Below are 12,552 nucleotides of genomic sequence, written 5' to 3'. Positions count from 1 at the left end.
ACCACTCCCTTCTAGGGAGATACCTTGAGAAGAACTCGATCACCAACATCAAATTCCAGAGGCTTGCGCCTTTTATCAGCATAGCTCTTTTGTCTACTCCTAGCCTTAATCAAGTTATCACGGATCTGAAGAATCTTATCCGTTGTCTCTTGAATGATTTCAAGGCCAGTAAACTGCTTGTCACCAACCTCATGCCAACTGAGAGGAGATCGGCACTTGCGACCATACAAAGTTTCGAAAGGAGCCATCTAAATACTGGAATGATAGCTGTTGTCGTATGAGAACTCAATCAATCGTAAATGTACATCTCAGTTACCACCAAAGTCGATCCATAATGTACATCTCAGCATATCCTCTAGGGTTTGAATCGTACGCTCGGTCTGTCCATCCGTTTGAGGATGAAATGCCGTGCTAAGATTCAAATGAGAACCCATAGCGGACTGAAAGGTTTGCCAAAGACGTGAAGTAAAACGACCATCACAGTCAGAGATTATGTCAATAGGTATGCCATGGCGGCATATAATCTCATCAGTATAGATTCGAGCAAGCTTCTCCACTTTATAATCTTCACGAATCGGAAGAAAGTGGGCTGATTTGGTCAAACGATCAACAATCACCCAGATACTATCGTGACCAGAAGGTGTATGGGGTAGTTTGGTAATAAATTCCACAGCAATGCTATCCCATTTCCAAACAGGGATTTCCAGTTGTTCTAAGAGTCCTAATGGATGTTGATGTTCAGCCTTAACCTTTGTACAAGTAAGGCATTTTGAGACGAAAACAACAATGTCCTTCTTCATACCGGGCCACCAATAAGTCATACGCAGATCTTGGTACATCTTATCAGCACCTGGATGAATAGAGTTACGAGATTTGTGAGCCTCATTCATAATGAGTTCACGGAGATTATCGTGATCCAGTACCTAGATGCGATTGAGATAGTATTGAAGTCCATCAGACTTAGTTTCGAGTTGATCCACAGCAGCACCACGTATTTCAACGAATAGACTACCTTCATTAGCTGACGAATACTGAGCTTCACGAATACACGCATGGAGATAACTAGAGATACGAATAGCATTAACATGAGTTTTACGACTAAGAGCGTCGGCCACTACATTCGCCTTGCCAGGATGATAGCGAATTTCGCAGTTGTAGTCATTAAGCAATACCACCCAACACCTCTGTCGCATGTTCAGTTCCTTTTGGTCAAAGATGTGTTGAAGGCTCTTATGGTCAGTGAAAACCACACACTTAGTACCATACAGGTAGTGTCGCCAGATCTTTAATGCAAACACAACTGCACCAAGTTCCAGATCGTGAGTAGTATAGTTTTTCTCATGTATCTTGAGTTGACGAGAGGCATAAGCAATAACCTTGTCCCGCTGCATGAGCACACATCCCAAACCACGGTTCGAGGCATCACAATATACCACGAAATCGTCGTTCCCGTCGAGGAGAGTAAGAACAGGAGCATTACACAAAAGTGTCTTAAGAGTCTGAAAAGATTCCTCTTGCTCGGGACCCCAAGCAAAAGGTTTCTCTTTATGAGTCAACGAAGTGAGAGGAACAATGATCTTAGAAAAGCCCGAGATGAATCGGCGGTAATAACCCGCCAATCCGAGGAATGAACGAATCTCAGATGCAGATTTAGGCGTACCCCAATTCTTCACGGCTTCGATTTTAGACGGGTCAACATGAATACCTTGCTTACTAACGACATGACCAAGAAATTGTACTTCGTTAATCCAAAACTCACACTTAGAGAATTTAGAATAGAAACGCTCACCATGTAGAAGTTCAAGCATCAAGCGTAAATGACGAGCATGATCCGTTTTAGTTTTAGAATAAATAAGACTATCATCAATAAAGACTATCACAAAACGATCCAAATAGGGTTTACACACACGATTCATAAGATCCATGAACACGGCGGGTGCGTTGGTCAATCCAAAAGGCATGACCACGAACTCGTAGTGCCCATAACGAGTACGAAAAGCGGTTTTGGGTACATCATCCTCGAGAACCCGAAGCTGATGATAACCAGAACGAAGGTCAATCTTCGAGAAACAGGACAGGCCTTGTAGTTGGTCGAACAAATCATCAATACGGGGAAGAGGGTAACGATTCTTAACGGTAAGCTTATTAAGTTCACGGTAGTCGATGCACATACGAAATGAACCATCCTTCTTCATGACGAATAGCACGGGAGCACCACACGGAGAGGTACTTGGGCGAATGAATCCTTTGTAGAGTAGTTCTTGCAGTTGACTGGATAATTCTTGCATCTCGGAAGGTGCAAGTCGGTAAGGAGCCTTGGCGACTGGAGTCGCACCAGGTATGAGATCAATACAAAAGTCAACGGATCTAGGAGGAGGAAGACCAGGAAGATCTTCAGGAAAGACGTCAGGGAAATCAAACACTACTGGAACATCTCTGATGTTCTTCCCCTTGCCCTTTTGTTCCACCTCATGGGCCAATAAGGCAAAGTTCTGTTTACGTAAGCACCTGTTCGCTTGAGTGCATGACATCAAATTAGTCCTCTCAAAGGTCGGTCTCCATAAACATGCAAAATATCGCCAGACGGTAGAGGTAAACGAACAAACTTCTCGTGACAAGCAATCTCGGCATGATTCTTACGCAACCAATCTATGCCGATTATGACATCAAAACTACCCAGTTGCATGGGTATTAGATCAATAGTAAATATGTGGTCATTAAGAGTCAAAGAACAATAATAGAGGATAGAATCAACTAGAATAGACTTCCCATCGGCAATTTCCACCGAAAACGACTTAGGTAACTTAGAGCGTGCACAATTTAACAAAGATTCAAATTCTACAGACACAAAGCTTCTGTCGGCACCAGTATCAAATAGTATCAAAGCTTAAAGATTATTAACGAGAAACGTACCATTAGCGACGTCATTGTCCTTACGAGCCTAATTTGCATTAAGATTGAACGCTCGTCCACGAGCAGCTGGCTATTGGTCCTGATTAAGCTGAGGACATTGATTACGGAGGTGAGTAGTATCTCCACACTTGTAGCATGCACGAACAACATTGACTGGCCTAGGATTTTGCTGAGGAGCTGGAAGAGCTGGTAAAGTTGCCTGAACTTGGGCTTGCTGAGTTGGTTGAGCCGGGTTAGCTTGACGACAGTAAGGGGTCGTGTGACCATAGCGATTGCAGTTGGTGCACAAACGACATGCAGAATTAGCAGGATGATGAAAGTTACAAGTCGTACACTTGGGATGGGGCCCAGTGTACTACTTCTTGATTTCAGGAGCAGCAGGGTTTGGAACAGCAGCAGCAGGAGAAGGTTTAGCTGCGGGGTTTTGCAGTAGGAACAATAGCATTGCATCCTGAACCCTGAGACTTTCTCCTTTTGTTCTTGCTGCCACTTGGCTGCTGGGTAACTTGATTTGCAGACTTAGGAGGAGAAGAAGTAGCAAACTGCTTATCACGAATACGGTTGTTGTTGAGACTAGCTGCAAGGCGGTAGACTTCCTCAATAGTTTTGAGCTGAGCTGCTTCAATAGAATCATGCATAGTAGGAGGTAGACCATTGATGTACTTGGTTATCATGCGCTTAAGAGTAGAAACCAAGTGAGGAACGATCAAGCTGAGATGCTTGAAACGGGTAGTATAAGCTAGATTATCATCACCAATCTGCTTCAAGTGCCAGAATTCTTCTTCAAGCTTCAGTTGTTCACGGGGAGGGCAGAACTCAAGCATCATTAGCTCACTCACCTCAGCCCATGGAAGAGCATAGGCTTCAACATTAGAACAGATGTTTCTCTCATTTGACCACCACTCGAACGCTCTGCCTTGAAACATTCCCGTTGCGCTCCTAGTCTTTAGTTGCTCTGGGCACTCGCTGTTAATGAAGGTAACCTCGATGCTGTCAAACCATTCGAGCATAGCGGTCACCCCATCACTGCCCGTGAAAGGCTTAGGGTTGCAAGAGATGAAATGTTTGTAGCTGAACTTAGTAAGCTTTAGCTTTTCGCCTTTCGATTCCACAGAGGATGGAGAAGTGTTTGATCCTCGGATCTCTGAGACGATCTTTGGCACGACTCGAGCGATTTGGTCGGCCATGAAGGACATCATCTTCTTCTGAGACTTTTCCCTGGATTTCTTGAGAGTGTCGGATAGCTTACGAGAAGACATCTAAAGATCCAACAAGAGGATCGCATAAGTCTAGATCTCAAAGTCTCACAGTATAGATTCACACACGATAGATTAAAGACTCAAAATTAAAGATTCAAGTTTCCAATAAGATTCATAGATTCCAATAGATTCCAATAGATTCAACACCGCAAACCCACGACCTTCGCATGGCACGTTGTACGAAGTTTGGCGACATATCAGAAACGCTTATATATAGGAAGTACCAGCGGCGTATCCACCACGCTTTGGGCACATTGCTTCCGCCTCGTACTCGGTGTCATGTTACGTGTCGCAATTGCCTAATGTAGTATCATACTCATGATCATCATCATACACACGTAGTTTAACCTGATAGATTCACATAGATTAACCCAATGGTTTCACATAGATTCCAATAGATTAACGTAGATTACTCAATAGATTCACATAGATCAGTGTTAACAATCTCATAACAGTCCACAAACAACGAATCCCACATGGCACATGCTACGAAAGTTCGGCAACATGATGGAAGCACTTATATATAGGAAGTACCAGTGGCGTATCCACCATGCTTCAATCATGCCACGTCCGTCTCGTCATCAGTGTCATGCTTCGTTAACCATACCATTAGATTCCGTCACCATCACAAAACCTTCACATAGATTAATCAAGTAGATTCCAACAATCTCAACCCGAGCCTACAAAACTACGAATTTCACTTAGCGCGTGGTACGAAGGTTTGGTAAGATGCAAGAAACACTTATATATAGGAAGTACCAGCGGCGTATCCACCATGTTTTGGACATGCCACGTCCGCCTCGCCTTCGGCGCTAAGCTACGTTTCGTATTTTGTGTCTCAAAACAACACATACATATATTACACATAGATTACGTTAGAGTACACATAGATTGCACATAGATTACACAAGTAGTTTCCCATAGTTTAGAGTTCAACATTCTCACCACCGATCTGCAAAACACTAAGTTTCGCATGGCACGTGGTACGAAAGTTGGTAACATGTCGGAAACACTTATATATAGGAAGTACCAGCGGCGTATCCACCATGTTTCAGACACGTCACTTCTGTCTCGTATTTCTATGCCATGTTACGCTTAGTGTTTCACAACCACGACAACACATAGATTTAGCTGATAGATTCACATAGTATCATAGTCGATCAAGATTCCCACATAGATTAACATCATGAATAAAGCTTCGTAAATTTAGTTTGATCTGAGAGATTAGAATTATCGTTTTAGATTGCGGACATACGTGTGAATTGTGCAAAAAGCCTCAAAATAAACGAAGAATCAAGCTTAAAACCATTCATAAAAATCAAGATAACACAAAAGATAGGCTCATAAAACATAGGATTGTTCTGGGTAGAGGAACGGTGACTAACCAAAGTGATTCGAACCCCTTTTGAATTGAGGCAACGTGTCTTGACTTACTTAGACAAGTACGTCATCGATGTTAGGCCTACGATATTCGTCCTTTTGGTCATTTCACGTTCCTAATTGATTGGGAATTTCGAGACTTTAGTGAGACATAAAAATCAAAGAGTGGGACTAGTTATCAAGGTCTGAGTTTCACCTCTATCTTGACAACATCGTACCCTAATAGCGTCGGTACTTATCAATAGGTAAGACCTACTAGAGTATAATAAGGAGATTTCTCATCAAGGTTCGGATGTCACTCCTGACTTGAGGGCAAATCTCGTGCAAAAATACAAACACTGATTAACAGTGTTTTCAAAGTATCAAGTGTATATTGTGTCAGCCTTAGGAAAGGTATGTAAGTTTAACAGGGAAATGTGCTGCTAGGAAGCAGATACGGTAGAATGCATAATTCCTAAACAACAAATAAGAGTCAAGATTCCTAGAACTATAGACTAGGGCAAGTATTCCTACTTATCCTAATTCCCTATAGTTATGGCTCTGATACCAATCTGTCGCACCCCAACCGATGGTGGAAGCATCGGGGTGCGGCACTAAGCGTTCAGATTGCTCATGAGATTCCATAACACTAGATATTTCAATATAGATTAAATTCATTTCATAATAATTGTATAAAGTATCAACCACAAAACACCAATTACAAATCATCATTAAAATAGTTTCAAAATTTCTAGTTTAGCTATGATGTGTTTCTAAGCAGCATCCTAGCAAGTTCATGAATCCTAGCATTTTCTTGACTCACAGCATCCTATCAGCCTGCAACATGTATTAAAATAAAGTCAGTACAAAAACGTACTGGCGAGTATACAAGTTTGAGTATATAGCATAATAGATTAAAAGACTCATATACATAATGTAAATGATAAAATAGTTTCAGCCATGCTAGTGTTCACAGTCCAAGTGATAGCCTAAGTGTCCCGATGCTTTGGTGTTTTCCCAAGACTCAAGGAAAACTAGAATCCTCCTAGCAATACCCCCGAGAATAATGGGGAGGTGCATCTTCCTATAGAGCTACTATTGTTAAGGTGGAACTACACACTCTGGATTAAAAGTTCACATAGCATAAAGAATCAAGAATCAAGAATCACAAGAATCACATTCACATAGGAGAGAGCTTAGATTCAAAAGTATCAAGTTTCAAGTTTTATAGAATACATGTTACATCCCAAAGTTTAAAACAAAAAGGGATCGAGTATACTCACAGTGATTGCTTAACAGTTTAACTGTTATTGGATCAAAGGGTGCTCTTTAGGTTTAGCCTGATTAGATTACAATAGATAAGTGTCGGACAAAAAAACAAGAATCGTGCAAGTGTCGGATTAGTCACCTGATCGGATGGCCATCCGGTCGGATGACCCATGTGTGTTGGGACGGACCGCCATCCGATCGGATGGTCATCCGTACGGATGGCCATTTGATCGTATGGTCATTCGATCCAAGTGTTGAGATTTCAAAATGATTAACCAAGTGTTCAAACCAGGGCTTTCGATCGGATGGTCGTCCGATCGGTTGACCGTTCGGTCGAATGACTCTTCGTGTGCAAGTTTCAAAGTTCAAACTAGTTTAAGCATAGAAGGTTTGAAAGACACATGCCACTTCGATCGGATGGCCATTCGATCGGACGACAGTCCGATTGGATTGGCATTCGATTGAGAGGACCTTGTCTCGTTTCACGAACCTTGCAAAGTTTCTAAGTTTTTAGTTTAACGGTGATGGCTTGGTACGTATTGAGACAACAGTAAACACATCAATGTTCAGACTAATTATCAAGTCTAGAGTCCGTTTGGGTCCGGATTCCACCGTTTAAAGTAGAAAGTTTAAGGATGGTTTGAAGATAACACGAAATTGACTAAAAAGCTTAGATTTAGTGAAGATTTGTTATAAAAACACATGAAATTCCTTAGATCTGAGCTAGATCTCGACTGGATAACATCACACAACCGTTTGTACAGCCGGCATGATGACGTCATCCTCAAGAGCTCAAATCTCAGAGATTTCACGGTGAAAAGTGTGATTTCAATGAAGATTCGTGTAGAGAATAATGTGTAGATAAAAAATGTACAAGAATCTTGTGTAAAACATACCGAAATCGCCGAGAAATGGAAGAAAAGTGGGAGAGCGTGCGTCTGGTCGAAGGAGGCTGTCACATCAGTGTTGAATGATGTGACAGATCCTATTTATAGTGCAAGAGAAAGTTAAAGGCGGTGTGGCGCTTGGATCGGATGGCACTTCGAACGAGTGGCCCTCCGATCAGATGGTCATCCGATCGGATTGCCATTCGGTCAATCCCATCCTTTTGCCATTTTCCGTCTTTAATTCATTTTGCAAGTTAGATTAAGAGTTGCGTTGCGTATTATTGTGTAATAGTATCACATAACTAGATTATATCGTTAACACAAAAGTTTCCAAGTTTCATAGTTTCCGCCAGTGACAAGTCTCCAGTCTCTCGTTCAACCAAGTCTAAAGTTTCACGAGCCTCAAGAGTCAAGCACCAAAGTATCAAGAATCTAGTTTCCAAGTATCAAGTATCAAGAATCAAGCCTCGAGAATCAAGTATCAAGAATCATAGTCTCATAGTATTAAGAATCAAGATTTAAGTATCAAGAATCTAGTATTAAGGATCGAGCATCATAGCATAAAGATTCAAAGTATCAAAAGTATCAAGAATCACATAGTTTAGGGACTAAAATTGACAATAGCTAAAAGTTCAGGGACGCAGGCGTTACAAATTCACTCTAAAGAAATACATCTAATGTCAAGTGTCATTTTCTCATTTCATTTATTTTCATCTAGTGCTATGTAACATTCTCTTATTTTATTCATTTATATATTAAATTAACACTATCAATGTATTAGATTAATCTATAATATTATTAATATATAATATAATATATCTGATAATATATAAACATAAATGATTGTTATACATTATCCTAATTGATCTTTGCGTCAATTTCTTAAACTTTATTTTTTAATGATTATATGGATTTTATCTTTGTTTTTTGTTAAAATATTTGAATTATCAACATATAAATAATTAAATGAGTATTTAAACTAAATTTTATATTAAATTAATACTATCTTAATATATTAGATTAATCTCTAATATTATTAATTGTTGATATATATTTAATAACTAGAATTTAGACCCGCGGGCATTGCCCCGCGGGGCCTTGTAAATTTTGATAGCGTGTGAGCGAGGCATTTTCTTCATATGTCTTATTTATACAACTTATGAATCCAATTTGTTTCGCACTCCATGATGAAATGGATTATTCACTTTCCATTCGTAATCGCTCGGATGTGTCCTTTTGTAACGTGAGTTCTAAGTTAAGTTGTTTGATTTCTTCTTTCAAATCTATCTTTTCCCAGCAGTTGGTTGATCATCTTCCAACACCCCTTTATCTGTCTATATCTCTCTAGGGTTTTGAGTTGTGCGAGTAAAATGAAAACAAAAAAGAAGAAAAAGGGTGGTGCGCTGACAAAGAAACGTGGCAGCAGATGGCCAAAAGAAGCATAACCGATTTGTACAGTACAATATCACCCGCCGCAATGCGGCAGGGATCCATTTCATATGTGTCATAGTTATTAAAACCCAAGCGTTTGTTAGATGTACATTCCATAGTCACATCACCAAGCTTACGTATCATGGAAATACAAAATGTTAACTGCAAAAAGTTGATCATAACTTACCTTACTAACACTTAGCGTGCTATGTAGATAACTTGTACAAATGGTATGCTTCTATTTAAGGTTCTGTACAGCGATGGCTTCTTTCGGGTTTCGGTTGTCTAGACTTCATCATCTGTAGCCATCAAAAAAGTTCCTTACAGAGGTTTTTTATTTGTCATGTGCGCCTTCCAAAAAGCGGTTTTCTGTGCGATCATTCCTGGCGCGCCTTCTTTTTGGTGCAGCTTGATTATGTTGTGGCAAGGGTAAGAAGAAATTAGTTAAAAAAAGGCTTGTCGCCCAAAGCCCCATTCTTCATATCAAAATCTCAACTTTAAAATCAAATAAATAAATTTATAATGTAAACCATGGGTACCTGTTGACCAGAAGCTACCGTTCACTAATCATATATACACATATTAATGTTCATACCCTCTTCTAGTGAGCCGGCTACCTATTATGTTGTTGGAGTAAGATGGTCATACTTGAAAAGCAAATCCATTGAAAGTCAAAACATAAGACAGTCACCAACACCTTTGAAATCAAAGAAAGCATATTTAACAATGGCAAATGGCATAGTATCTTACCTCCTCAGCAAACTTTATCAAAATAGTTGTTCGATGTCATTGTTGACCGTCCACCGGAACAAAATGAGCAGCCACAACAGTCGGGAATCCCGCATTGTCTAAAACACCCTAAAAAACAACACAAGTAAAAAATTATATTACAATTGTGTAAACATGGTGAACTAAAGTTAACCACATTCCCTTACTGTCCCAGCAACAAAGGCACCACAGTTGAACGACCCTATGTCTTTCGGTACTTGAATAAATTTGTATTTGAAAAGAAGTCAAACGCATATGCATTTTGTGTAAATCACATATCATAAAATTAGATTAGAAAAGCTTATAATATAAACCACCACCTTTAAAATATTCATGCGATCTATCACGTTTGTCTGAGCCATTTGTCACGTTTCGTCTAAGTTAATATCATCGTCTTCCTCGGGGCGTGGTTCAGATTTTATTTTGTAAGCTTTTGATGATTCAAACTCGTTTTTCTTTAATCCGGTTTTCATGTCCTGTATTCTAGAAGTATTTGTTACAATTCTCTTTTGTATCTCATACAATTGTTCCTGACCATTTGAATACGTAATTGAAGTCAATCATTAATAACATTCGTATTTGAAGAAGAAACCAGAAAATAAAAACATAGAATATGTTGTCTATGTAAACATCAAAAATAAATCAGTAAAACTTTGCGTATTTTACTTCTAAAGCAGAGAGCATTTAATAAATGCCTCTCACCTTCTCATATAGAAGTTGTTTTCCGGTAGATGCAACTTCAAGTTTTCCTTGGTGCTCAATTAGTTTTTCTACCCAAAGCTTTAGTTCAGCACAAACTTTGGCAACCTCGGAACGGAATGCCTCGGTTTCAACTGTTAAAGGTGATTGAGCTGATGCTTAATCATTCAAATTTAAACTATAACAAAACTACCTGCCAATTTATTATCAGGGTACATAGTATCTAAATCTTTAATCACGTTTCTAATATTCAGTATTTTACTTTGTGTGTGAGCATAAGAGAATACATTTGGAGCTCTTCGTAATTTCCTCCAATATTTTTTCATCATTCGATATTTTTTTGCAGTTTAGGAATATCATATATCATCATCCAATTTCGGGATTGCATCAGCTGACTACTGTGCTTTGTGATGACAATAATCTTTGCTGAATCCTAAAGCAAAATAATAAAGAAAAGACTACTGCTAAAATATTTAATCTTATATGAAAATATATATGTATTACCTTTCAACTTTCTCATCCACCTTCTTAATCTTTGGTTTGGCCAATACAGTGTATTGTGGTTTGAACTTACTTGGCCCAACCTTATGCCCTGGAGCTTGACAAGAATACATTTGGAGCTCTTCGTAATTTCCTCCAATATTTTTTCATCATTCGATATTTTTTTGCAGTTTAGGAATATCATATATCATCATCCAATTTCGGGATTGCATCAGCTGACTACTGTGCTTTGTGATGACAATAATCTTTGCTCAATCCTAAAGCAAAATAATAAAGAAAAGACTACTGCTAAAATATTTAATCTTATATGAAAATATATATGTATTACCTTTCAACTTTCTCATCCACCTTCTTAATCTTTGGTTTGGCCAATACAGTGTATTGTGGTTTGAACTTACTTGGCCCAACCTTATGCCCTGGAGCTTGACAAAACCTTATGTCGGACTTTCTCTTTTCTTTTTTTTTTTTCTCCAAACGTTGTCTTCATTGGAAACCCTAAAGTTTGTTTTCGAGCCTTTTCAACCGACTTCATCTCTCTCGTGTCGGCAACGATGGATGTTTCTATAGCTTCTCTGTGTAAACAGAGAGAATAGAAAAGGGTTTTTGGAGGAAGAAGAGATGATGCTGTGTTTTGGGGAAGAAAGAAAGATGATACAGTGTTTGGCACGTGTAAGCAACAGGATCACGTATCCATTTTTTTTTTTGAAAAGCACCCAAAGCTAAGGGTACAACTACCCTTAGCCTAAAATTGTTGCTTATTTATAGTTTTGAATATATAAATATTATTGATATATCTAATAATATATAAATATATATAATTATTATTATACATTATCCCGATTTATCTTTGCATCAATTTCTTAAACTTTATTTTCTAAAGATTACATATATTTTGTTTTTCTTTTCTTTTTTTCATTAGAAATATTTAAATTATAAACATATAAATAATTAAATGAGTATTTAAACTAAATTTTATATAACCCTTAACTTATATTTTAATTTATAATCAATAATAATTAAGTTATTTCTAATTATTGTAGAGGATATTTATGTAGCATCTTGAGTTTACATGTAATCAGTTTGATACACTAACGGGACAGATTTGATTTGCTTTAGTTATTACCAATAACAAATATATAATTTGAAACAATAATTACTGAAATCCCTTGTGCGATTCGGTGGGAATTCAATTTGGATCGATATCGGTTTGGTTCATTACGGTAATGACACTCTGTATAACAATCGAAAGAAAAAACTCAAAGAAATAAAGTCGTTAAACTTCAGAGTATAAAAATTTTATGGTTATTTTCAAAAATGTTTAAACATTAATGTTCTTGTCATAAAAACACAAAAGAAAAGAAAATATATATTAAGGTGAAAACCGTTAATGAAATCCATGCTCTATGTTCAACATTTAGAACTACTAGCATAGTATTTATGTTAGTGTTCCATTTCAAATTATTTAG

The 12,552-nt window shown here is 38.3% G+C and overlaps 1 protein-coding gene across 14 annotated transcripts; it reads right to left on the bottom strand.

The window, feature by feature from the left end:
- Nucleotides 1–9,140: 9,140 nt before the first annotated feature.
- LOC110894517 (structural maintenance of chromosomes protein 4) lies at nucleotides 9,141–11,790 on the bottom strand. 14 transcript variants are annotated; one of them, XR_004874659.1, is made up of 5 exons: nucleotides 10,589–11,785; nucleotides 10,207–10,416; nucleotides 9,869–9,976; nucleotides 9,658–9,735; nucleotides 9,141–9,526 (listed from the first exon to the last, which is right to left on the bottom strand). XR_004874659.1 is itself a non-coding variant. In XM_022141741.2 (4 exons), exons 2-4 carry the CDS (start codon nucleotides 11,268–11,270, stop codon nucleotides 10,252–10,254), a joined length of 477 nt encoding a protein of 158 aa, XP_021997433.1. In that variant the 5' UTR covers nucleotides 11,271–11,343; nucleotides 11,415–11,787; the 3' UTR covers nucleotides 9,141–10,251. The 14 variants fall into 14 exon arrangements, 4 of the variants coding, with proteins under 4 accessions (XP_021997433.1, XP_021997434.1, XP_035836769.1 ...); XR_004874658.1 differs by having other exon boundaries at nucleotides 9,141–9,735; XM_022141741.2 differs by having other exon boundaries at nucleotides 9,141–10,416; nucleotides 10,589–10,719; nucleotides 11,090–11,343; nucleotides 11,415–11,787.
- Nucleotides 11,791–12,552: the final 762 nt, after the last annotated feature.

This window comes from Helianthus annuus, chromosome 12, assembly GCF_002127325.2.
Source record: "Helianthus annuus cultivar XRQ/B chromosome 12, HanXRQr2.0-SUNRISE, whole genome shotgun sequence".
In the NCBI taxonomy this organism is placed as follows: domain Eukaryota; kingdom Viridiplantae; phylum Streptophyta; class Magnoliopsida; order Asterales; family Asteraceae; genus Helianthus; species Helianthus annuus.
The sequence above is the reverse complement of the archived record's forward strand: the minus strand, read 5'-3'. Positions and strand labels throughout refer to the sequence as shown.

Bases quoted from the DNA above. Each gene is read 5' to 3' on its own strand.
- LOC110894517 (XM_022141741.2), bottom strand. From the start codon at position 11,270: ATGATATTCCTAAACTGCAAAAAAATATCGAATGATGAAAAAATATTG. The intron at 10,720-11,089 runs GTAATACATATA...CACCTTTAACAG, and splicing joins GTGGATGAGAAAGTTGAAAG to TTGAAACCGAGGCATTCCGT. The intron at 10,417-10,588 runs GTGAGAGGCATT...TCAAATGGTCAG, and splicing joins AACAACTTCTATATGAGAAG to GAACAATTGTATGAGATACA.